The sequence below is a fragment of the Brachyistius frenatus genome, unplaced genomic scaffold (genome assembly GCF_029030835.1).
Source record: "Brachyistius frenatus isolate BFR_SWC_R1_liver_20210118 unplaced genomic scaffold, ASM2903083v1 Contig_17, whole genome shotgun sequence".
Classification (NCBI taxonomy): domain Eukaryota; kingdom Metazoa; phylum Chordata; class Actinopteri; family Embiotocidae; genus Brachyistius; species Brachyistius frenatus.
In genome coordinates, this window is record NW_027210616.1 from 2,785,779 (window position 1) to 2,813,131 (window position 27,353).

General features: G+C 39.6%; 2 protein-coding genes across 2 annotated transcripts; one reads left to right on the forward strand and one right to left on the reverse strand.

The window, feature by feature from the left end:
- Positions 1-2,022: 2,022 nt before the first annotated feature.
- taf7 (TAF7 RNA polymerase II, TATA box binding protein (TBP)-associated factor) lies at positions 2,023-10,159 on the reverse strand. The gene is made up of 12 exons (XM_069694297.1): positions 9,960-10,159; positions 9,355-9,431; positions 9,183-9,261; positions 7,905-8,038; positions 7,635-7,755; positions 7,431-7,489; positions 6,830-6,902; positions 6,061-6,174; positions 5,226-5,420; positions 3,421-3,533; positions 2,765-2,824; positions 2,023-2,364 (listed from the first exon to the last, which is right to left on the reverse strand). Exons 1-12 carry the CDS (start codon positions 9,976-9,978, stop codon positions 2,320-2,322), a joined length of 1,089 nt encoding a protein of 362 aa, XP_069550398.1. The 5' UTR covers positions 9,979-10,159; the 3' UTR covers positions 2,023-2,319.
- An 874-nt stretch (positions 10,160-11,033) lies between these two features.
- On the forward strand, positions 11,034-25,322 carry slc9a6a (solute carrier family 9 member A6a). Its single transcript, XM_069694306.1, has 16 exons — positions 11,034-11,452; positions 13,489-13,688; positions 14,712-14,789; positions 14,945-15,021; positions 15,156-15,268; positions 15,927-16,032; positions 17,987-18,128; positions 18,546-18,651; positions 18,981-19,069; positions 19,677-19,790; positions 20,053-20,164; positions 20,341-20,494; positions 20,886-20,916; positions 21,020-21,105; positions 21,509-21,614; positions 21,869-25,322. Exons 1-16 carry the CDS (start codon positions 11,158-11,160, stop codon positions 22,139-22,141), a joined length of 2,082 nt encoding a protein of 693 aa, XP_069550407.1. The 5' UTR covers positions 11,034-11,157; the 3' UTR covers positions 22,142-25,322.
- Positions 25,323-27,353: the final 2,031 nt, after the last annotated feature.

The following is a 27,353-nucleotide window of genomic DNA, read 5'->3' on the forward strand; positions in this document are numbered from 1 at the left end:
AATATACTTGATATAGCTGAACACAAATTTGTAGCCATGACAGTAAACAATGCTTTAAATAAGGATATTGCGGCAAATAAGATACAAAATCTAAAATGTGCATGCTTCACTGACATCTTTAACTTGCCAGCACAGAGGAAATTTACAATCCCCAAAGCTTCAAGATCAGTGTCACCAGTTCTGACTAAAGGGGAAATATGGTCACAATCTTCCCTTCTGTTCCTGAGTAATGACATCGCATCCACAAGAATGGAACAGACAAGTAACAGTGACCTTTGACCAACAAAATCAAAACAGTCCTTCCTGGGGACCAAGTGAAGGTCTGTGCCAAATTTAAAGAAATTGAATTAAGACGTTCTTGAAATATCACATCCACAAAAATAGAACACGCATGCTAAAAAAAAAACAGTGCTTCCGGCTATGGCTATTGCCGGCGCAGAGAAGTCTGCCGATAGTGGCCATCACCACCACCATCTTGCTCATTTTAGTTAAATCACTTACTTAATTATTTTGTACTTTTAAAAGGAACTGACCAATTGATTATTAATATAGCAGCAGATTTCAGCTTTGATTTAAACAGGAGGCCGTTGAATACAACATCTCATCGAGTCGTGTTTTTGATGATGAAGGCAATCACAAAACTGCTGCAGCCAATGCACGACTGGATTTCAATTATCAATGAAACACTGACAATGACATTTTACGTTAAAATCACCATATCATCAATATCTAACATCATGGCAGCGATATATATACAAACCCTTCAACTTCATAAAATTAAAAAAAAAAAAAAAATAAACATTAACTGGGATGCTCTTTTCTCTATTCCGTATTTGACTGGACAACCATGTTTTTATGTAGTTTCAGTTGTAACACATTCCTTTGAATAATAAAGAAAATGAAAATGACATGGAAAAAAATACTGGGATCCTAAACCTAATATTTTGTCAGTAAACCGTTTTGAGGCAATTACTGCAGGGAAGCACTTTTTGTATTGAGATTTATCAGGTGGTATTCTGGCCCATTCCTCTTGAGAAAACTGTTTTCAGGTTTGGTGGGTACCTTCCTCTACTAGAGTTTAATTTCTTTCCATAAATGTTCAGTAAGGTCAAGATCAAGACTCACAGGAGCCCACTTCAGAACGGGCCGTTGTTTTCTTCTCATTCTTTCTTGGGAGGCTTTTAGATGGATGTTTCAAGTCATTATTTTGTTGATCTACAACTGAGACAGAGCTCTCTGACACTGGGCAGCACGTTTCACTCCAGACTGCTTTGATAATCTTCTGATATCATTGTACTCCGCACAGACTCAAGGCAGTTTGTACCAGACACAGCAAGTAGCTCCATAACAGAACTGAGCCTATTTCACACTTCACAGTGGGAATGGTGAAGGCTCTTTTTCCACCATTTGGACTATCCTTCTGGTCAAACCAGGGTACATTTTCCTCTTGCTGCCACATCCAGGGAGGTTAACCACAGGCCCATGGACCTTAATCTATCAAAGCATTCTGGAGAGAAATGTACTGTCCAGTGTCAGAAAGCTCTGTCTCAGTCGCACGTCAGGAAAATGATCAGAAACGCCGCTAAAATCATCCAAGAACGACTAAGAATTCAATTATTGGATTATTCTAAAGTGGTCGTCTCTGGGCCCTGATCCGAATCCTATTAAATATCTATAGAAAAAGATGGAACATGCAGTTTGGAGAAGACACCCTTCCAACCTGAGACAGGTGGAGCAGTTTGCTGAGGAAGAGCAGGATAAACTACCTGTTGACAGCTGCAAAACTCTCACTGGGAGCTGCAGAAATCACTTGTTTGCAATGATTGCCTCGAAAAGTTGCACGACAAAACACTCGTTCAAGGATGCTGACATTCTGTTGAATCAAAAATTCAAAAAGCTCATTCAGATCTTTATCAAATAAGGAATAAACAATGATGGATGTCAATTTATTTTTTTTCAGTGACAAGTTGCTTTGGAGAAAATTGTGGGTTCTCTGTCACAGAAGGGTACCAACAAATCCAATGAAATTGAGTTTCAATTTATTGGCATACAATAAAACATACAATACTCATCCTTGAAGCCAACCAGATAGTTTAATCATACGTTAACCAACTACACAAAAAGTTGTCATCTTATTAACTGTTAATAAGGAGATCAGTATGCTGTGGGTGTAATATATAAAAATGACAAACTGAATGGAATGACACAGCAAGTCCATTAATAAAGAATCCCTCCTCCCTGGATGAAGGCTGTTCTCCTCCTCGTCCTCATCTTCATAATGCATGTGGCTCAAGATGACATGAGACTGCCCCCTGCTGGTCACTTCTCTATCAGTGAGTCCAGCTGCTCCTGCAGGGAGGCCAGCTGTTGGAGCAGAAAATAGAAGGCGTGATTGATGCCCAGCAGCCCACGGGTGTAATTGGAGGGTAAGTGGATGATGATTAACATGTCTTTTCACATTAATCTGCTGCCTTCATTTGTCAATACAAACAACGACCCCAGACAGTGGGTGGCCACTGTGCCATAGCTCCAAAAAAAAAGGGCTCCACTAGTAGCCGCTGACAAATTAAATTTCACTTGATTGGATTTGAACTTTGCTACTGGGCATGAAAATTGTTGAGTTAAGAAAGGACAGCAAGCACATTGACATCTCCAAACATGGTATTTGACATTCATGCAAGATAAATACATGCCAGATGCTGTGCAAAGCTGTAGAAAACTCACAGCGAGCACTGATCCTCAGCATTTACAAAAACGTCCTTACCTGCTCCATCTCCCGCTCCTCCTGCTGAATAATCTCATTCAGCAAGGCTTGGAAGCGGTTCTGTGAGGAGAGAGACAAACAAGATTTGTTCGAGTCGACACGCTGAGCCTCATTTAATTGTAATGGCTTCAAATGTGTGTCTGCCTGGACTGCTCATGTCACTATCTTCTCTGACAGAAAGGCCACTTGGAATGCCAGTCAGAGACAGCTGACCTTTTCCATGCGACTGTGATAATAACAACTGGAGATGGGGCTTAGACGCTCCCAAAACACCGGGCAATGAGGGCCTTACATGACAACGTAAAAAGGGCCATGTCTGCTAATGTTTCAGTCGTTGCAAAGTCTCCACTAAAGAGCACAGGGCCTTCTTTAATGGCATTTTTGATGCGAGCAACACTTACATTACACAACATTAAAAAGCTGGCGGGAGACGGGTAATATTAAGGGTTAAAAAAAAAAAAAGAAGAAAAAAGGCCTCCAACGACGTGTGTAATCATCTGTTTTTTTAGGTTTTCACATCACTGTGGAGAGAATTTATGCGGCATGAAGACTTTTGCCTCAGAGCTCATCTGCATGTTCTTGTTTATGTTTCCGTACATGCAGACCTAGTTTCTGAATGACAGTGAGAAAAAAATGAGTGCATGTTCATTGCTTACTTTGAGGGCTTGGTTTTCCACTTTCATGATGAGCTCCTCCTGCTGTTTCTTCCGTGCGCGGGTTTCCTGAAGCTTGCTCCTAACGCTGTTGATCTGCACCTGATACTCCATAACTGCAGGAAACAGCAGGAGGTTCATGTGTTAGCAGCATCATAAAAACACTCAGGAAAGATGTAATTTATTTGTTCTGCTTTCCGGTGCGGTGAAGAGTAGACAGAAAAGGCTGGAGAGATGATGATGATGTGAGATAATTTGAGAGCAACACTGTACTTACAAAGCCCAGGCCATATGCACCTTTGCTTGCTGAAGCGCATGGGTGCCTCCATTGCAGTTCAACAAATTGTGGTTAATGGGAACAATCGGTCCATTTAAAAAGACGTGCGCCAGCAGGACAAAGCTCTAAAAGACCGTCTGCTCTGGGCTTCACACAGAGTTCTCATTAAGTCCAGCCAGAGTGATTTCATCCCACGACAACCTGTGGCTCCATCACCATCAAACACTTTCAAACTGATTGCACCCATTCACTGCTTCTCCCAACTGGCTCTCAATTCTGTGATACAGTTGTTGGAATATGCAACATCAAAGCAGGACGAAGTCCCTTCAAATTAATTTCCTGCAGCTTTGTACGGCTGCCAAAAAACGTGCACAGTCACCATGGGATGCTACAGTGGAGCTGACCAGTAGTGGTGCTGACTGACAGCTCCATGTATGTAGATAAGGAGGCATTGTGCCGTCAGACTGGGCAGCTGTCTGAGCAGCACGCTGAGCTACAACACCTGTCAGACTGGCTAGTTGAGAGCTGTCAGTGTGTGCATCTCTGTGGGGGAGGGCACAGCAAGTGCATTTATGTGAAAGTAGGTCTACTTGTTTTGAGCGTGTCTGACCTAGAAAACTCAGCTCTGATTAAAACTCCAGACACCTGGCAAAGGCTATTTTTGACCTGTGCTTTGACAAGTTTCTGAGGGCAGTTTGATTTAATTTCATGTTGGACTGTCTCTGGTCTCCAAGTCCAAGTTCTTGGCAGTGACTGCAACTGAAAAATTAAAGACTGTCGGTGCACACAGTAAGTGGGCTAAGAGAATCCGCATTCAGTCTGAGGTGTAAATTGCAAAGCACAGCATGAAAGATTGCATAATTCTAATGCTGCCGTTACCTCATCCACCTCAACACAGACCCACACACTTCATTGCACGGCTTCAAACAGGGCACATTCTCAGATTTAGAATAGTATAGAAAGACGCATCTTCCACCACATTAACACATCTTCAGCTCTTATATCAAATATATCATATATCTATATAAGTTTCTATGCGAATTCCATTTACAATATTCCTGCACCCTTTTCAAACCAACATTTTCAAACAGGGAAAAATCTGGTAAGGGATGCAAATTGTAGTTTTGACAACAACAAATATTCGGCTGCAATTTACAATTAGCTTAACGATCAATGAATGTGGCAATTTTTTTTTTTTTTCAAGTAATTAAATAGTTATTCATCTTCTGTAAAATTACAAAAGATTTTGAAAAATGCTGTGCTTAGAAAGGCAAAAGTGACGTAAAAATGCTTGTTTTGTCCAACCAACAATCCTCACATCCTTTGATAAGAGACTTTAAATGATTACCTAACTAATTGTTTCATTTGCACGTTAGGATCATGAAATCTGAAGTCACATAAAGACGTATTTTTCATACTTCAATATGCTTTTCATACAATCACCAATGTTGATTCCAACCTATAAAACGACATTTTAATCAGTTTACGTATAGCTTTCCAAAGTCGCATAGAAACCCCGATATCGTCTCACCTATCTGGTTGTTTCGATCGCTTTCATGCTGTGCAGAATCAGACTCGTTGAGTTTGTCTTGGAGCTGTCGGACAAGGTCATCCTCTGTGTCTATGATATTCAGGTCTTCGTCTTCGTGCCGGTCCACTTCGTCCTCCTCATCCTCACTGGAGCTGCTGATGTCGTTGAAGATCTCCCTCAGTTCATCACGCTGGGCTGGCCATGCGGAACGCGGCAGTTTTATTAACACAGAGACAAAGGTGGACACAGAAAGAATTCAGAGCACTTGCTTGGGTTCGATCAAGGTCAGAAAGACAACAGCCTGACATAACTCAGGTGAGATTCATGTAAAGTCCAAACAGCCAGTAAACTCCTATCCTACATACGTAGCAAACAAAAACTGTGCTCTAACACTGGGCAGTAGAGTAGAAGTCACAGAAACACGGACTAACTTTAAATTGTTGCATCGTCATATAAGTCAGAAGGAAATAAGTGTTTTTTTTTAAATTACACTGGTAATGCGAGCATATATCTACTTCGTGACTGACGTGGCTTTGTAGAGCTCGCCTAATAAATCAAATAATTTTATCTTAATGCATTCCACTGTTTATTCACCAGAGGGCACTAAATGTTTAAATTTTTTATAGTAAAATATTCCACTCCAACTATCTTATATATTCCTGACAGTCTTCTAGATGAGTTGGCGTCATCAAATTTTTTTTCTTTTAGATCATAAATCTCAATTGTATCGTTGCCTCAAAAATACATCATCGATCAGGCTTTATTGTAGATCCTGTACGCTAACAAAGCCCACCGCATCTTATTTCCAATGATTTACGGGGTAAGTTATATTTACCAGAGGACCCGTGGCCCATCTTGTGTCCCGAGGTCCCAGGTAAGGAGTCCAGGTTCCCCAGAGAGCCGTGTTGATCTGCTTCCTTGGATTCATCCTCTGCTATAATTTCCCACCCTGAACATCTTGGGTTAAGGTCAACACATACTCTGTAGAGTCATTTTAACCTTGAAATGTCCTACTCCAAAAGACCTGTGCTCTTTTGACAAACTCTTCTCTGAAGTAGACGTGAAGGGTAAAACCCAGATTTACTCCACAGGAACTGCCCGAGCTCTAAAATTCATTAGTTTGTCATGTACGTCTGCCTCTTTATAAAAGCACTAAAACGATACTTGGAATCTAACTTCGCTGTAACAAACTAAGCAATGATAATGAACAGTCCATTTCAATTAACACACTGCAAGCAGCCACTCAAAGCAGCCCTGCTGTCAGGCAAGTTTAGAGTTTCACCACAGCACTAACAGCTTCCTTGCACAGAGCGTCTCTCTCACAAAGAGTCAAGCCAGGTAAGCCGGGCAGGAGTCAGGAATTGGAGGAACCTTTTTTGGACGTTGACTGACAATGATGTTATCTCCATCTTGAAAAACGAAACAGCACTAATGCTTCTTAAAAAAAAAACAAAGTCATGGCTAGAGGACAGATTTCACATTACAAATAATAAACTGTTAATTCTACATTACATTGTATGTTTTCAGGTACATGGAATAAACACTGTAGTGTTTTACTTGGTTGTGAACACTCATTTTGGGTTTGTGGGTGTCTAAAAGGATACGGACACTGACAGCCTCAGCGTCGGTGCTCAGCAATCTCTTCACTTCCTTTTCCACATCAGGAGATTCAATATACTGCGAGAGCGAGAGCGAGATCAGGTTACTTGTGGTGTAAGCAGCATCTTTCTCATCCCCTTCCTCAGTTTGTCTCTCATCCACACACATACCCATCCATCCACCCACCCACACCCACACCCACACCCACCCACACACACACACACACACAAGGGTAGCAGCTGGCCGCATGCCAGAAAGCACATTAGCGATTAAAAACAGAAGGGGCCAAATCAATATGGCTCAGCTCGGCACCTTCAGGAAGATTTATTCAGAAGACAAAGTAGAAGTGTAGTGCTCAAGTTCACTCGCTTCTACTTTGATCAAAGCAATAGTGAAATTGCTTTTTTGCATGCCTTTGGGGCAAACTAAGATGGAATGGCTTTTTATATATATGTAAATATCTTTCACTTTCACCACGGCTCCTGTTTTCTGAAATGTAAATGTCTTGTTGGAGGAGAGCCTGGGAAAGAGATGGATCATCAAACAGGATCTTAAAGAAACGAAATGGCAAATGGGAGGAGGGCATTAGAGGGAAAATGTCAAAACCTTCTTTTTCGCTGTCTTTCGAAATCTTCTCTTGCGTGTGTTCTTCAGAGGGCAGGTGACTGAAGACCAAAACAACAGGATTAGTCAAGACAAAATGGGTCAATCCGCTGTGGAGGGCAAACTATGCTTCCCAAACTGCTGATGTGCCGATTTCCCCCCCCCCCCCAAAAAAAAGCTGTTGTGTGTAGATATTTATCTACTTACTGCCGTGATTCCAAACAAATTTCTTGTCCTTGTCTTTGTCCTTCTTTTTGCTCTTGGGGTCGGTGCCAGTTGGCTCCTCCAAAGGAGGGTAAAGGTCTCCATCTAGTGTACATACCAGCATCTACCCGTGGAGGCAAAAAGAAGAAATTACTTTTTGTGCTTTCCAATGTGCTCATTAATGTTACTGTAACATTGTACTGTAACTAGTAACAAAACCGATTTCCTATTTATTTATGTAAACGTAAAAAATAAAAAAGTGCAGTGGTTTACCTGGCAGACATCAGCCGTCTTATAAAATGTCTTTTTGTCCACTGTTTTGAGAGACTCAATCATACAGGGCAGATCCACCAGTTTGCAGGCCAGAGGGACGCGGTCCACCCTAACTATACCATGACGACCGTCAGCTAGTGGGACAAATGATTGTTAAAAGGCTGTTGTGGATGAAACCACTACCATTAGCAAAAGAGAAGAGAACAAACACCATTTTTAGACATAAATACAATAAGAAACATAAGGTTGAGAAGTAAATACAATGATACTTTAATTTTGGTGTAAAATTGATTGTTATAATTAGTAATTGATGGAAAGGAAATATTTGTCTCTTCCTCTTGTTTTCATTGTGGCTTTGGAAAGTCTCAGGCCCAGAAAAGTTTCCTTTGTTTTCTGTCTTATTTGCAAGGGATTCTTTCCGCATCTAATTGACGACTATCTTGTGACCTATAACCAACTCTGTATTACAATACAAAAGCAGGTACAAAGGGAATGGGGGTGATGGTCTACTGTTTGTCCCACTGTATAAAAGCTGACCTACGGAGGAGGGAAGGGCCCTTCTTTGCTGGACACCTCTCTTTGAGGGCGCATGTATGTGTTCCTTCTTGCAAGAATAAATGTCCGATGTGTTTGATTTTGAACCAAGCCTCTTGAGTAATTTTTCTAACAGTAATACATGCCAACAAAACAGAAAATGAAACTCATAAAACTGAAAATTCTCATTGGCCAAAGAATGTTAGAGTTCATGAGTTGAAATTAATCAGTCATATTAGTGCATCCTTAATAAGACATTTCAAAGATTAAAAATGTTCTTTTCATTAAAGAAATACGTACATTCTGAATACATGTTGATTCATTCACGATAACATTGGAATAATTTTGAATGTGATCCCCAAAAAAACATTATGTCGTGATGACGGCAATATTGTGACTTTGACGTGCTGACATTATACAGCAGGCGTACATGTGCAACTGACACACAGCAGGAACAAGCATGACCGACAAGCAGCTCCCCCGTGAAGTTAGTTCCAGAAGGGGAGCAACTTCAGTGCCATTATTAATCAAATATTTTTTAGTATGCCGTCACGTCGTCAAGAATATCGTTATTGCAGAAATACCCTGAAATATCGTGATAATATTTTAGGGCCAGATCGCCCAGCCGTAGTACACTTCCATTGTTAGAAATTCTGGACTTTAAATGGACAGACGAGAATTTAAGACGTCAATTTTTAAATCACGCTCAACACTAGTGCCGTGACTACTGATAGAGCAGCTTACGGTGCAACTCGATGGTGAGTCTGTCTTTCATGTTCATGCTGCTAGACTGAGCAATCCTTCTTACTGTTGACGCGTACTCCTGTAAAAGAAAAAAAAAATCCACATCATTATCAGCTAATCATTCAATTTCATTTTATTGAAATACTCAATTCCTGCAAGTTCAATGTCTCACCAAAGGAAGCCTCAGGACAAACTGGCTTTCCAACTCGTACGGAGCATCCTCCTTATTCTTAGAGCCGACCTTCCCAACTACAATGAAAACACATCACCATTAATAAACAGATCAAATAGTTCACTTGTTGCTTGCTGTGCTTTTATGAAACGTAAACACTCCACAAATAACAGACTGTGATTCAATTCAGTTCAATCTTTTTTTGATTCAGTCTACTATTAAAAAGGGCACTTTTTTTTTTTTGTACCTACTTTGTACTAACATAATACAGTATATCACTCTTTGGAAGAACCAAGTAGCTAAAGTTTTATGTGGTATGTAGTCAAGTAAACAAACTAAAACCTCTTCTCACCCATCGTTACTATATGCAAAACAAAACAAAAACTATAATGACTTCTCTCAAAACTAATTTCTCCAGACAATAGCGATAAATACCGCTACAAACCTGTGCACACTGTCGTTCACATCTTGCAGCATAAGAATCTTCAAGTTTCGTTACATCTATGATTATCAATTCATATAAATATAATATATTGTGTGAGCAGAGTCAACAAAAAAAGGGGGCTAAAAACATAACCATCGTTAGCATAAGGATTTTAACGTACCTTTCAGTTTAGATGCCATCTCCGGTTTTATGATTTGGACGGTTCAACTGCATAAATGTCTTCAAACGATTAAAAAAATAATAATAACAACCAGTACAGTACGCGTGATATGATTCTGATTAATAATATACTACTTAGCTACACAAGATTAGCACAGGCATGACCGAAACGGAAACGCGAAGGCTGTAGTCGTACATTGGTACCGTCCTGCTAGATTCAGGTCCCCCTCGGAAAATTCGCTTACAACACTTTTCGGTACCTGGAGAAACAACTCATTGTATCTCTCGCAGTTACACACTTACATTAAAATCCATAAATCTTATAAAATAAATACGAATTTTGTGTTTGTATATACATCCCAGTTGCATCCCGGCTGAACTAATTAAGGATTAACATTTGTAATTTTTGCCATACTTGTTGGAAATTCCGATAACCTAGAACACCCCATTTATGTCACGTTGTTCTGTATCGCGAGACTTGCTACACTGACGAGAAAAATAAAATAACTCAAATCTAAAAAAAAAAAATGTTAACTATAGTTTGCTGTTTTTATATATATATATATATATATATATATATAAATATATATATAATTATATATATATATTATATATAGTTACGCTATACTGTTAGTGAAAAAATGTAACAAGAGAAATAACAATACGAAAATAAGACTCTTTACCTGTTCTGCAAAATTCGTTCTATTAATCACAAAATTTTAATCTCGCATAAGAACCAAGTTGGTCAGTACCACAGATTTTTTTTAAATATAAAATAAAAAAGATAAGATACTGTCTCACTTCCTGTTCAGAATGACGAAGTTTGGAGATTTCAAAATAAGAGTTGATGGTTAGAATGAGCATCGCCAGCTATGCAAATGCCTAATTTAAAACGACCAAATGCATATTATTGTTAATTAACAAGTCCTATAAATTGCATCATTACGTTACACTAGAGCTGGTGATCACTTAAACTAGAAACGCATCGCTAAGGGGCTTTTACAACGAAATGAATATTTTACACGTTCTGGGGGAGAAAAAAAAAATAAAAATACTTTTCACTTCCGGGCCGGAATCGGTTTCTCTGTTGCTGTCGTTTTTCGGCTGTCTATTCCCCCGCAGTTCGCGAACAATATCTGCACGAAGTTTGTTTTTTGATCCCGGGCGACATTGCAGCATTTTCCCGCCGAAAAGCCGAAATGGTGTTTAAAGCGACTGTCAGCAGCGCTCGGAGGGCAACCAGGACGCTGTGGTTGCCCGTGCTGGTGAGTCTGTCTGTGTGCATCAGTGTTTGCCGAGCATCATCACCTCAGGAGGAGGACAGTGCCATGGAGAACATCGTTACGGAAAAAAAGGCAGAGGAGAGCCACCGGCAGGACAGCGTAGACCTGCTGATCTTCATCATGCTCCTCACCCTCACCATCCTAACCATCTGGTTGTTCAAACACCGGCGGTTCAGGTTTCTGCACGAAACTGGGCTGGCGATGATTTACGGTGAGATGCTCATACCGAGAGACGTCATCAGAGCCGTTACTATCATATTAGATACAAGAAATGAATGCAATGTCAACAATAGGCTTCATGTGTCCAAACCCTGGCAAGCGGTTACGATGCTGTAGCGCAATTTCAATGCATTTAGGCAGCAGACTGCTTCAGGTTGCTGCTCAGAAGTAACAAGGTTGGTTTCAGCGGCAGTAAACGTCTCCTCTGCGCCCTGCTTGTTCTTACAATTCACACGTAAGCAGGTGAATCATGTTGGGCCCTTGGAGAGGACCACAGTAGCGTGACAAAAGAACTCCAAAATGTCACTTCCCCATAAACTCCGGTCTGGTAAGGCCAAGGATGAATGGGGTTTTATTGGCTGTAAAAATAGATGGTTCCCTTTTTCACTCAGACACCAACACTAATCCCTTCCTCAGCTTTGTAGACAGTGTGTCTGCAGGTATTAGAAGGTTATGGTTTCCTGCAATATAACCCTTTTAGGATATTAACATCAGACTACATTAGATTTCCAAAATATTTTTTTTACATGCTTGTTTTTGACTTTGTTTGTCTGTTACACAAGAAAAAAATAATAATAATAATAATGTCCCTATTCTTATGAAACTTGTTGGACGTTTCATTAACATTGCCATAATGTTGTACATCTTTAAATTCAGTAGATGACAGTGAAATTCAATAGTGACAAAATTAGCCCATTCTGGAAATGTAATGACTCCATATCGGGGTCCAAAATCACAGATATCAGTAATCCACTGGAATACACATGCATTTGCTCAAACCTGACAGAGCAGGCAGTTGTTATTTGAAGAGAATCAGAACCAATACACCATCTGAGATTTGAGGCTTTAGCGTGGTACAAGTGTATTTGGACTATTCCAATAGTTTTGGAAATATATTCAGACATGCAAAGTGTTTGTAGCTGCAGATTTGCGTATCGTAGCAGAGTTGAATATTGGCTTTGGTGGAGGTCTGCACTCTCCGAGAACCCCTCTAGTTAGAAAATCATTTTTGCATCTATTTGATGGCAGTCAGGAAACTTTATACCGAGTTTTCTGCTACTTTGCTGCGTTGTGGGCACAAAACGCTCTTTAGTCCTTGTATGTGGAGCTTCAGCTCTGTAGCAAACACTGTCACTATTGGTAGATACTGTAGCAAAGAAGATCTTTGCTTCATAATGGGCAAAGTGCCAGAATTAGCCAAATTGCCCCCCAAAAAAACCCTAATTTGATTAATAACTTTTTAGTAATTAATCGATCCTTCCGTTTTCAGCCACTTTCTGTAGGTCCATGTTATTTCTTGGTCTGTTGGTGAACCTGCAGGTGAGACGGTGTCTTTTCTAGAAAGCTGTCAGAATCCCCCCCCGAGCCATCTTTTAATGGCGAAGAAGGTGGTCGCGCCTCAGTATGACCACGATACATTTGGGATCTACAGTGAAGAGTTTCTGTATCTGCGACCACTCCAACACAACCACCTGTGTCATTCCCAGGGTCTGAGCTGAGCCAATCCTTAGCGGTGTTAACTTTCCTGTTTGGTAACTCAAAATGTCTAACAGGAATTACGAGCTCTTATTTTAACAGTGCACAGTGTGTGCTGACATCATGTAATTCCTGGCATAGGTCATCTCCGCTTCCTCCTTACCACAGCTCGGTACAGCCTGGGTAGTTGAAAACACCTGCGTGTCTGTGTGGGGCCTTAAAAACACGTATTTGTAATTTGTCCGGTACATTTCTAAAAGGGCAATTTATTCTTAAATTGATTTGCCAGATTTTAAATTCATGGTGTAAGATGAGCTCATGATGTGTGGCTTTGTGATGTTAAGAATTGTACTTTATTTCCATATGATGACCCTCTTCAATGTCAGGCAGCCCAGAATCATGATGGCCACCCCTCATTCGCTCCTCTAGTGACATCCCCTCGTCGATTTTTGGCCTCCGTGTGTCGACTGTAAACAGACTTCATTAATCAACAACCTCCTCGCTACTCTTTTTTTTTTTTGTGTCTTTCTGTTGTTTGGCCTCTTTTCCCAGGCTTGATTGCTGGAGTGATCTTGCGCTACGGCATTCACGTTCCTCGGGATATTAGCAACGTCGCGCTGAGCTGCCACGTTAACGCCAGCCCCCCCACTCTGCTGGTCAATGTCAATGGCAAATTCTACGAGTACAATCTGAAAGGAGAGATCAGTGCCAACGAGGTGGACGACGTGCAAGATAATGAGATGCTGCGCAAGGTACGGGCCGTCATGCAACGATTAAAATTGGATATCTGATCACAAGTTGTATGAATTACATTTAATTAATTACGCTTTTAGATTTTCATCTTATTTCCACTCATAAATAATGTGAGAGCACTGCTGATCGGACAAAACTAGCAATTTATTGTCACTTTGGGATCATTTTTCACTTCTGACATTTAATGGGTAACATAATTGATCAATTTATAAAGGCGATCTTTGTCATCTTGTCTTAGTGAGATGTATTCTTTTTTGCCGTGGGATTATGCACCATGAATTCTTTATTGTCCATGTTAAAGAGTTCCTCTGTCTTTAGACAGAATCAAGTTTTGCAATCTGAAGCCTGATAGAGAACTTTTACACACACAAAAAAAAAGGGTTCAAAATGCTGAGTAAGGCTTATTACTTCTGGTAAAATAAGTTGGTAGTGGGCCGCTCTCTGAGAGATATATGAAGATGTAAGAGACACCATAATGGTGCCTGATGTCCAATGCTCATTATGCTTGGGAAGCATTTATCGCTGCAGCTTTGTAGTTACTTGCTATATTCTTGAGGAAATCCGAACCACAACACGCAACAAGTAAACAAACTGCTACATACAGTGGGCCGCACTTTTAAAATCACAGCTTTGTACATTGGCAGTTGAAGATGGTTTACTACCACGATATATATTAAATCGAAGCCATTAAAATGACAAACTTGCCTGTCGCTATGGTGCAGATTTACATGTAAAACTGGTATTAGCCTTACTGTGTTTGTTTCTCCCTGCGTATAGAAGCTGTCCCCTTTTCCCATCTTGTCATTTTACTGTTATCGCAGCTTTTTGTTGGAAGCTACTTCACGATGTCCCAGATGTGTCATTTGTGATTAATTAATTAATTCATCCATCATCTAAGTCATCCAATAATGCGGCAGCCTAGAAATAGCCATGAAAAAAAAAAAACCCAGTCTTTTTATGTTTTGTTCCAAACTTTTGTAATCCAGAACGACAATATTGTGTTGTGTTTGTGTGTGACTCAGGTGACCTTCGACCCCGAAGTGTTCTTCAATATACTCCTGCCGCCTATCATCTTCCATGCCGGCTACAGCTTGAAAAGGGTACAGAAGTATTGTCATTTATTACAAAGTGAATATTAAATGTTAATGTCCACCTCTCATTTTTACAGTCCTCAGTTGTTACTGAAGATGAATGACCTATGATTGTAGTACGTATGTGGATGATTGTTGATTTGGTCAATTGTTTTGTCTTACAGAGGCATTTTTTCCTTAACATGGGATCCATCCTGGCTTTTGCCTTTCTGGGGACAGTTGTTTCCTGTTTTATAATTGGGTAAGAAGATTTTTTTTTTTTTTTTTTTATAACTACTACTGATGACCAGAGCAGTATTTCTGTGTCAGTTACTGTGGTGTTAAAGTCTACATGATGCCTTTAAGGTCAGTTTTGTTTTGTTGTTCCTCTATCAGGTTGCTGATGTACGGCTGTGTGGTGCTGATGAAGCACCTGGGGCAGCTGGGTGGAGACTTCTTCTTCACCGACTGTCTGTTCTTTGGAGCCATCGTCTCTGCCACAGACCCTGGTACAGTCGCTTTCGTCTCAAACTTCAACGTTTCCTTGCTTACGGGTTATGCTGAGAATAAACTGGCTTCATTTTTTTTTTTTTTTTATCAAGCTTCACATAAAGTTTGTTGTTCACGTTCTGTCTAGGAGAACACGCGCACAAACAATGTTTCCTAAAACTTAAGATTTGTTGCATACGGTTGCGTGGAACATATTAAGTATTTATGATGTTTTGATGATTCACTGTGTTTGAAGGAGGCTATTTTTTATTTTTTTTATTCAATACAAAGTCTAACTTAGAAGAAACGATCCACAGCCGGTAAAAAATTCTAAGTGTGGTGAAGGTGGTTGGATAAAAGTTCTAAAAGTGCAACATTTATTTATTAGATATCTATGTGTATATATATATATTTTTTTTTAATTATTTTTTTATTTTTTTTTATTTTTACATCTACGAGTGTAAGTCTTCTATTATGTCCTATTTTTATAGAACGGTAATATGTTTTCTTTTCTCTTAAAATAATGCTGCTTCATCATTCGACATATACATTACAGTTTTAGCATGTGAAATAGGATTAAAACACAGCTCTTTACACCTACATCCATCTTTCTCTGTGATCATTATTTAGGTCACTTCTAATACAGAGGAACTGAGTGTGTTTCTCTTTGTGTCACAGTGACAGTCCTGGCCATCTTCAATGAGCTGCAGGTCGACGTGGATCTGTACGCGTTGCTGTTCGGAGAGAGTGTGCTCAACGACGCCGTTGCCGTGATTCTGTCCTCGTAAGTCGCCCGTCTGCTTGTGATCACACTCAAACTACGAATCTGCATCTGTATTAAACAGTCTTCAAAGTGCACAAAGCTGCAAAGTTAGTGGTTTTCTGAAACAGAGGGTGGAAGTGTTTTGTTGATTGACTTGTGACCGTTGGCTAACCTAATATCAGCTTCACATTAACGCCTTGCTAAACATGAAGTGGTCCTTAAACTAACACTCCGTTTTTCCTCCTCCTTCACATGGAACTGCTGTAATTTCCACAGAATGGTGAATTTGAATAGCAGGCAGAGTGGAGGGGCCGGGCCCTGCAGAGAGACTCTGACGAGCCCGTTGAATGGGTGGACTAAGTAGAGCATGGCATTGTGTGTCTTTGCGGTGCCTTGGGACAAACATGACAAATCACTGGCAATTTGTTTTTAGATTTTGGCTAAAAGAAATGATGAAGATGAAGAGATGAAAAACATTGCATTATTTATTCATTTCTTCTTCTTTTTTTGTTAACTGTTTTTGATGTTGTGAGAGAGCTCAGAAGACGTTTCTATTATCCTTGACGTTTCTGAGAGCAATGGAGAAGGCAGAATGCCAGGAATACTTAAAGACAAAATGCTTAGTGATTTGTTCTGTGAGTGTGGAGGGCTGTGAAGGCAGAGAATGAACAAAGCTGATTTCAGAGTCACGCTTGGTTCAAATACCATCAGAACTCCTCATTTGGAAATAGTGATTTGCCACTTTCATAATATTTTCTCACATAACTACCTCTGTTAAATGTTTAAAAAAAATATTTTTATAATTGCTTTCTCTGACTAACAATCATCCTGTAATTTTTTTTTAAAAAACCCTCTTATCCTAGACTTCACTTTAAAACCTCAAAGCTAAATTAAAAAGCTATTTGACCCGAGGTTGATAAGAAGTGTTTTCCTCTTTCTTTTGGTCAGGACTTAATTGTGATAGCTCGGTGTTGATGCTTAATTACCAGGTGACACAGAGGTGATGTTTAAAAATCACCATTTTCATCTTCTTTCATGAAAAAGAAAAACAGTTCATACATTTTGTTGTGTTACTGCCTTTGGCAACGTTTTAATCAGATGTAAATTCTTCTGTCCAAGTTTCTGAGTTATGTTCGTCTTTATTTCGACTAAACAAGAGAGGATAGAAAAACTCCCTTTATTTTTTATTTTTTTTATTTTATTTTTTTTCTTGCTCTACAAACAGAAATGGTTTTCTCCTTCCTCTACCTTCAATTTTTATTTAACAGCACGTAATGAATCACTGTTTGGTAAAAACAAGGTCCCTCTCTTCTTTTCATGATTGGTAACAACAATAAAGTAAACCAAAACGACACCATAGTTTTCCATTATTCCTCCCCCGCAGAGGATTTATGGGGACGTGACAAGAAATTTTAAACTCAGGGACAATTTATAACTTATTACTTGCTTATATAAAATATATATAAAGCATACGTGTGTCCTTCTATCCACACAACAATATCACTTCAGTAGACTTCTAACCGAGCCACTTGGTATTAAGTTGAGTATTAACACTGAGCTATCCGAATAATGTCTGACACTTTTTGCTTCGAACCTTCAACCTCTGCATTGCTCTGCTTTATCAGCGTTCTTCAACGGTTCGTATGGGTGGAAGATTTTTGCTGCAAAACTCTTCTCTTTAGCAACAGAGACAAACCTGAAATGTTTAAAAAAAAAAAAAAAAAAAAAATGTGCCTTATACAAAGAGACCTACTTTAGTTGTGGAATGTGAAGTTATGAGCAGAAATATTTGTCTGATAAGGAGAATTTTTTTTAAGTACATATTAGTCAGTTACGTCAACATTACATGAACACCGTGTTCGGGCTTCACCTCGCAAATAGTGAATGTATAACTCTATAAACTGACTGCCAGCTCTTATTTCTCTCAACAAGTGAAATGGTTGCCGTTAAATGTTTATATTTTGTGTTACGTCAGGTCTATAGTAGCGTACCAGCCACAAGGAGACAACAGCCACACCTTTGAGGTCATGGCCATGCTGAAGTCTTTTGGGATGTTCCTCGGAGTCTTCAGCGGCTCCTTCGCTCTGGGAGTGGCCACCGGAGTCGTCACTGCTCTCATATCTTTTCTGCTCTTTTATTATCTATTTATGTAAGAAATTAAATGTTTAAAAGCCCATTAATTTGATCCATCCATACTGCAGTGTGTCTCCAAGGCAGGATCACATTATTGTTTCAATTAATTTAATTCGTCATTAGAAATATTCAAGTGTTAACGTTTCATACAGGGTTGTGTAAAATAGTGCAATACGTTATTTTGACAGCTGCCTCATTTAGAAGCTGTCGTTCAATGTAAGACTTCACAATGGAAACAAATGAAATGTGTTTATTCTATTGTGTTTATTCAGTGGCAGATTTTTTTTTTTTTTTTTTTTTTTTACCTATTTTAAGAAAAAATACAACATTATGGAAGTTTAATATGAATTCATTGATACATTTTTGAGTATCTTGATAAATTCCTTGACGGTTGTTTGTACGTGACTAAGTTCACCAAGCTAAGGGATTTCCAGCTGCTGGAGACGGCTCTGTTCTTCCTCATGTCATGGAGCACATTCCTGTTGGCTGAGGCTTGTGGCTTCACAGGTAACACACACACACACACGCACACACACGCACACACACATTCAAGGTAATGATGCTGTGCTGTATTTTGATTTAATACTATCTTATTAAAAAAGGTCCAAACTTATTTCACGACAACATTTTGAGTTGTAATTTGGATACGTGATTGTGAACAGTTGGAGAACATGCGTACACAGCTGAAGGGTTCGTGGGATAGCAGAAAGAAAAGAAAGGTTCCTGTGAGGAACAGACCAGCATAACTTTATTGCTAGTTCATCATGTCATTAGTGATCCGTGTTTATTGATCGTCTGTCTTTCCTGTGTCCGTCCCCGTCTCTCCTGTGTTGCAGGTGTGGTGGCAGTGCTCTTCTGTGGAATCACTCAGGCTCACTACACCTTCAACAACTTGTCTCCTGATTCTCAGGACAGGACCAAGCAGGTCAGACCCGGTTATAAAACAACTGTTTGCTCTGGACTTTTTTTTTTTTTAACATGCTTCAAGTGTTGAGTTGTTGTTGTGCCTTTATTTTGAAGGTAGGAAAAAACATTTGAAACTCACAGGATTTTTTTAATTTTTTTTTTAAGTGGAAAATGTCACATAACTAATAAAGCTTGTCAGTTTAATAGCTATGATACAATATAATAATGGGTTTGTTGGCAAAGCACAGAACATTAGCATTCATTGCCAGCCAATGTCACTGTTGCGATGATAATGTCACTATAAATGTTAACTGCAGGTAAATGGAGAAAATAAATCTGAAAGCACGGGAAAACAGAATTGATTAATGGAAAAAGAACAGTTTGATTGAAAAACACAGCCATTATTACTGAAAACAGAATTCAAAACCTTTCCGAACCATTTTTTTTTCTCATTTCGATTATAATAAAACAAACTCCATTTATATGTACACAAGTTATATTTTTAAGGTTGGATTGAAGTCAGTGGACAGCGAGCCAAATGTATTTAACTGTTTCTTGCTAACTGTAACTTTCTTCTCTTGTCTAAGATTGTTTTAATCTTCAACGCTGTGTCTCTTGTGTTGCAGCTGTTTGAACTGCTAAATTTCCTGGCAGAAAACTTCATTTTCTCCTACATGGGATTGACCCTGTTCACCTTCCAGAACCACGTCTTTAATCCGATGTTCATCGTCGGAGCTTTTGTATCTTTTGAACACGAGACTCACAACAGTGACTATTTCCACTTACGTGCTGCTTGTCAGTGTAGGAATATGGAGCCACTCTACGCCATTAATTTAGTTACTTGTCAGTTAACCTATGTTGCTGTAAAATAACAAGACCATACAGTATTAAAACTAACCACCAAGATGCAAACAGTAACTGATTAAGCTTGACACATCTTGAGGAGGTTTCACTTGTTTTTTCTTTTTGTTTGTTGTTGTCTTTAACCTTGTTTCCACACAGATAGCCGTGTTCCTGGGAAGAGGTGCTAACATCTACCCTCTCTCGTTCCTTCTTAATCTGGGTCGACGCAACAAGATCAGATCCAACTTCCAGCACATGATGATGTTTGCGGGTTAGTGGTGCACAGATGAGGATGTTTATCATCTACAGTATGTTGTTTATCAGTATATCTGTTTTTCATTTTCTATTCACCAACACTGGCTTGTAAACAGAGATCTCTTGATTTGTCTCATCTCAGCACTTGCCCACTTGTTTGTGTACGACATGCTGTGCGCTGTGCTTTTTCAGGCCTGCGAGGCGCGATGACCTTTGCCCTCGCCATCAGAGACACTGCCACATACGCCCGTCAGATGATGTTTTCCACCACTCTGCTCGTGGTCTTCTTCACTGTCTGGATCTGTGGAGGTGGCACCACTCAGATGCTGTCCTGCCAGCGCATACGGTAAGCCTCTCCCTCCGCTGTCAGATCCGTTCCCGGGTCAAACTGGATTAACGCCGGTGAGGTTTACCACACGAGAGCAGTTTGAATAAGGTCAGGTAGATCGATTTTTTTTTTTTTTTCTCATGCTGTGACTGATGGTCTAGACTTCATGTTTAACTCATCTGGTTATTTCATCAGGTTAAAACGCTTATTGAACATAGCATTTGGTTATATTCTGATTTATGCTTGAGACTTTTTTTCTGCAGTATTTCTGCCTTTTCATGGAGCCTTGCTGCTCAGGAACATGTGAAATGGGGCAAACATGCCTCACAGCGCTGTTCTGCTCTGACAGTTTTTAACTGCGGCTGATATATATATATATATATATTTGTTTTTGTTTTTTCTCCAACAGAGTGGGGGTGGATTCCGATCAAGATAACTCTGTAAGTGTAGCACTGACAAATTCTTATTACAGCAATCTGATTGTTAGAGAGTGACTGTCAAAAATACAAAAACACCTAAATGATATCATCTGTCTTTGTTCAGATGACTATCACCGAAGGCTCAGAGAGAAGAAGCACCAAACAAGAAAGTGCCTGGCTTTTCAGAATCTGGTACAACTTCGACCACAAGTATCCTTTGCTGGCAGATGAGTGTTTTTAATCTTACATTTCTAGAGAATAAAAATAAATCATGTTATTATTTTATATAGCCCCACATTACAAGTGGATTCTAACGTGTTCCAGTTCAGTGGTGACTAGTTTAGTTCACATTAGCAGGCAGCAGAGGGAGCCCCGCTTATAGACTTGACACCAAAGTATCTCCTCTGTTGGATTTGTAGTATGAAGGTCATTAAGTTCTGTGAATTTAAAGTGAATTATTTCATTAAATTACTGTAATTTTTTTAATAATTTTTTTCCTTTTGCCTCGCATTCATTAAGCATTCATGACACTGTACTGAGGTCTTTCTGTTTGTGTCTGATAACAGTGATATTTTCGACATAATATGTCCTTGACTGGAGCCCCTCTCTCTAGCTACCTGAAGCCCATCCTGACTCACAGCGGCCCCCCTCTCACAGCCACGCTCCCTCCCTGCTGCGGCCCCCTCGCTCGCTTCCTCACCAGCCCTCAGGCCTATGAGGTCAGACGCTGGTTCATACAAAAGCTATTTTTTACTGGGCTGTTTTAATCTTGTAATGACTGACGGAAAAAAAGCTATTTTGATGAATCATAAAGAACAAAGGTTCAATTTTAAACTTAAGATGGTAAAGATAAATAAGGACGAGCCAGAGTTCTAATTATATTGGTAGAAAAAAAAAAGATTGATTCAATAGCTACGGATTATTGAAGCCACATCCTCTGCTTTATTCTGACATCTTTCCTCTCCCCCTCCAGAATGAGTGCCAGCTGAAGGATGACGACTCCGACCTCATCCTGACAGACGCCGACATCAACCTGACCTACGGCGACATTACAGTCAGTACCGATGCCACAGGTGCCCACATGAGCGGCGGCGCGGCCTTCGCTGGCGCCGCCGCCTCTGATGACTTGGACAGGGAGTTGGCATACGGAGATCACGAGCTGGTGATGAGGGGCACGCGCCTGGTGCTGCCCATGGATGACTCTGAGCCGCCCTTCACAGACCCCCACCACCGCTTCCGGATGTGAAAATAGTCTCTCAGCGCAGACCCAGACAACCGTCCGACTCAAACTGACCCGAGCCATTGAACAAAAGACCAGTACCTGACACTCCTTTTCACTCTTCCACTTTCTTTTTTCGTTTGCTCTGGCACTTTTCCTCATTCCTCTTGCCTTCCCCCCCCCCCCCCCCCCCACACGTTTTCTCACAGTTACATTTTCTTCTACAGGAAAGTCACTGTCTCTACCTCATTCTCTTTCTGCTCATTTCCTCTGACATCTGCCATTACTGTAATATAGTCATATTTATTTGCAGGTTGTTGTTTTTTTTGGTATTCAATTGAAAGTCAGTTTTACTTAAGTGTGTCCGTCACCTTACTGTAGCATTGCACAGATGTCTAGCAGCATGTGTTAGTGTGTAAATGCAAGTACCAACCACTAGCTAATTTGTCGATGTACAGTATATCACAAGAGTACTATAACTTTGATATGCATGCTGAGGATGCTTCTTGTTTTCTTTGTATGGGAGGTTTGATGGCTTTTGTGTTTTTGGGTCTGACCTTGAATGTTGCTGCCTTCTCTCTGAGGCAAGCTGACCCAGTGGACAACTTTACTGTACATTTAGTTACAATCAAGTGCCTGGGAATTGTAGTCTTAAGCATGGCGACCCAATTCTGGATCAGCTCTGGGAAGCAGAGTCGACTCAGTGTTGGGCGGTCATTCGGTTTTCCTTTGTAAAAAAGAAAAATGACTAAAAACAAAACACCTCCGTCCATAAGGTAGCAGTATACTCAGTGGGTGTTTGGGTTGTCAGTTCGCGCTATTCGATTGTAAATAGTGGGGAACAATGTGATGCCACTGATACAGTGAAAGTCGTGGATCTCTCCCAATGACCTTTGACTGTGACATAGAGGGAGACTTTACACCTTATTTTAGAAACTGACGTTGCTCACAGCAGAACGAAGGGCTGTTGTTTAGAAAACAAGATCCAAATGAGTTAGACTGAGAACGCTTCGTGCCATTACTGTCCTGCATTTTGACATTTTGTGAAAACTGAATGCAGATGACCTTAAAGTATTTTGTATCCTTTTTTGCAACAGAGCTTAAGTACTTTTAAGCCAAATCACATTTTTCATATCCATTTAGCTTTTGCACACACATTTTGTATTATAATTGTTGCATTGATGGCTATAAATCACATTTTCTCATTAGATTAACCTGAAACACACATTTTCCATGAATTGATTATCTTACAGTTGAAAACTGAAAGATATTAACTTTACAGTTTGAGAAACTGGATGTAGACAATTGTGTGTACATTTTTTTCTAAAACAAAACTTAAATTATGAATCTATTATTAACAGGGTTCCAGATGAGTTTCTGTTGATTGCGATTAATCGACCCACTGTTGCACAACTCAATTTTATACAATGAGTGTTACAAAACAATTTGCATAACAGAAACCCACCTGATTATTATTCTATTTAGTCCATCCCTGATCCCTGAGCAGATATTTAAATTTGTGCTGTGGCAGTTCATCATTATGAGAACTGGGAAATAGAACAAAAGTTGTTTAAATGCTGGATTATTTTCTATGCTGTACACAATAGGTTACTTGATGGTTAAACATGAGTTTAACAGCAAAGAGAGTCATACAAATACACATATTAAAAGGCTAATCATGACTGAATGTTACATTTAACTTATCTTATTCCAGTGTACACTGTAAAGGCTATTTCGGTGAGTGTACAAGAAGAACGCAAGGTTTTGTGAGCTCCTTCGGGTGCTGAGCACAGCAGCTGTTGTTGCGGGTTTAACGGGAAGCATTGATAGGGTGTCGCCTTGGCAACACTGTGTTGACGTGGCCAAAAGCCAGAAAAACATGTGGTGACTTAGCTGAACACAACAATTTTGTGTTTTGGCCTCTCGGTGAGCCAAAGAGAATAAAAACTGGGTGGTATGTGAAACGAATGAGGTTGACTAGAGAGAAGGGTGAGAGATGGACGAGGGAGGATAGATAGTCTGGGTGAATGTTCGTGTGTTGGGGATGATACAGAGGTGGAAGGAAGAGCAGGGTTTTAGATATCGCTTTTCCTTCCACAGTTATCTTCTGCTGTGCAGGAACTTCTTATTTAATGTTTGTTTTTTTTTTTTTTTTTTTAATCAGGCATTACCCTTGACACCACATTATCTACAATATGATTTATTATTTCCACAATTTTGTATTCTTTGTTTGTGTTATTGAATATTTTTTTTAAGACTGGACTGATGAAGTAAAAAAAAAAAAATTAAAAAAGGAATAATTTGCACTCATCTACTGAGAATGTCGTGATGTTTTATTGTTTTGCTATAATGTTGGTTTTATATAACAGCTGCTTTTGTATTGTTTTCTTTATGTTTTGGAAGGTTGTGGGGAATTATTGAATCCATGCCAGTCCGATGAAAGGTGAATTCATAGAAGTTAAGTATGTTCATCATGTTACTTTGTAAAGAAATATTTCCTCATTGAAGAAGCAGTCGAGATGGTAAAGAACATCCTCACCATTGTTCCGTGTTATCACTTGACCTTCAGGTACTTTGTGTGTATGTTTGCAACAAATTGCTGTTTGAATGCCATTGCCATGACTTCTACAGAGCATGAATCATTCATCCTCCGCCGACAGTGGACTCTGGAGAAAACAAAAAAACAACTAGTAAAATATATACAATCAGACATGTGTGCCACTGTTCTTTAACCGACACATTAAACAACAATGTGAACTCTGCGAAAGGTGAAATAGGTTTTAGTGTTTGCCTACTGCTCTGCCAGTACGTGTTCTGTCTCTGTTCTTGAATGTGGTAAGCTTTGATCATTGGAAATCTTGTCTGAAGTAGCTGACCAAAGAGGCCTGCTGTGCTCCGTGTTTTCAGACAGTCCACTCTACCTTTATACTGTGTGTGTGTGTGTGTGTGTGTGTGTGTGTGTGTGTGTGTGTGTGTGTGTGTGTGTGTGTGTGTGTGTGTGTGTGTGCGTGCGTGCGTGCGTGCGTGCGTGCGTGCGTGTGTGTGTGTGTGTGTTTGAGAGGGAGAGAGGCATGTTATGTTCTCGCTCTTCCTCTGTGTTGCAGGTACTGACTGTTTACATCCATGTAAATATACTCTCACCTGTTCATGTGCGTGCAACGGTCAATAAACAGAAGCCTGTGCTTTTGATTAAACCCCCCTCCCCCCACCTCCGCTGTAATCGCCTCCTCATTTACCTCATATGTTTTGTTTTTGGCTGTCTGTGCTTTGTAAGAATGTATCTGTCGAGCTCCAGAGATCATCCGCTGCACAAGAAACGTGAAACAAGATTAGTGACGGAGGCGATTTTATTTTAGTTGCATAAATCTGTTTCTTATTGTTCTAAGAATAGGTTTATAATCGTAATAACCTTTCAAGTGTGGCAGGTAGCCCGAGCCTACAAGCTATAAATTTTCAAATATTTCAGAGTGGGATGAAGTCAGCTTCAGACTGGGGCTGCCTGACCGTGCTCCAGAGCAGATTTAACGTTCAAAATAAAAAGTGACGTAGCTGCAATTCCCAAGTGAAGAGTTCGGGGTCGCAGGATGTGATGGTAAACATGAAAGGAATTCGGGAAAATACACAGTTCTTCTGCCACACAAAATTGTTTTGTCAGATGTTTCTCTTTGTTTTGATTTCTTGAGGAACACTGGATAGTTAACATTTTTTTCAGGCCTCTAAAAATGAGAAAGAAGAAACCAACTCTGCTTCGACACTGCTTTATTTTAAGGGGTCACAAGCCTAAAATCTCAATATTGGGTATTAAAAAAAAAAAACTACTTTATGATTTGTTTTTCAATCTTAAATTACATTTGGCTCAAACTGAAGGGGCGTGCGGCCTAATGTTCTGATCCGACATTAGGTATGCCAAGCCTTCAAAAGAACTACATTATTGTGACTCCTTCTAATGGTGTATTTTTTGAAAAAAAGAAAAAATATATAAGTAATTTGAAAGACGCTATATATGTGATGTTCATCTTCTCATCTTATTCTCTATATTTGATCATCATATTGACTCAATATTATGACAACGATCACATATAATCCATGATTTAAACTGATTCACCACTCTTATGCCACACCCAGGTGTCAATAATCAAATGAGCCAAATACAAAAAGCAAAACTTGTTGATATGACAAATTTGAAAAGGAGACTGGTATGACTGTAAAATCTGAACACTACTCTGCCAAAAGTGGTAGCATTCAGTTCTCTAAGGCTCGATTTGTGGCAGATATCAGGTAACATGTTCCTAATATGGGCACAATTCCCTCCAGTGTGCTCAAGAATGTCTGTTTAGTGGAGTTAAAGAGTCCAGGGAGGAAATAGTTATTTTTAAAGGCCACTTAACTCAGGCTTGAGTGCAGCGCTGTCTGTGTCTCTCTTAAACTGTCTGCATTTAAAGTCGTTCGTCACAAGTGCCGACATTTTTGAGTTTTAATGACAAATTCCTCTGTAATTATTCCTCCAAGTGATTTTCATTTTCATTTTAATGATATGAAATCAAGCAAAAGAGTTTAAAAGGTATTTTATTCTGTGCACCCTCTGCAACATCTGAATTCATCAAATGAGTACAGCCTGTGTAGTGTACGTGTTCAGGACTTCTTGTTTGTTTAGTGAAATAGGACTCTTAAAGTGATTACAATGGGCAACAAGATTTTAACTTCTTTTCAGCCCGCTAAAATAGGTGGGTCTTATATTTTGTCAGGTTTTTATGTGATAAAATTCAGGCCTATCTTACTTTTTCATAAATATGGTTACATTTAACATATGCACAAACGTACTTGTAGAAGTGTGTGATTTTGGCCTATATTTGGCCTCAGGAATATCCCTCTTTTGTGTCCAACAGTCTGCCAACATAGAGGTCCGTGTCCATGTGAGAATACTGGAACAATAAAACCATGGGTGATAAAGAAATTCTGACAACATATTTAGGTTCAATGTACAGAAATACATAAGAAACAGGTATTTTTGCATGAGAAAAAAATCTTTTGTCAGCCTGTCTTTGTCTTCTCCAGCCCAGTGTCCATGACAGAAGGACCTGCACAGACTAAACATTTGGTTCTTATCAACACTGATCTCATGTCACAACAGTTATGATAATGTTTGGTTACATACCAACAAGGCAGCTCTGTGTTTAAAGTAATGTGATGGATTTGCAATGAGCAAACATTATTAATAAGATACACATGCAGATATAAG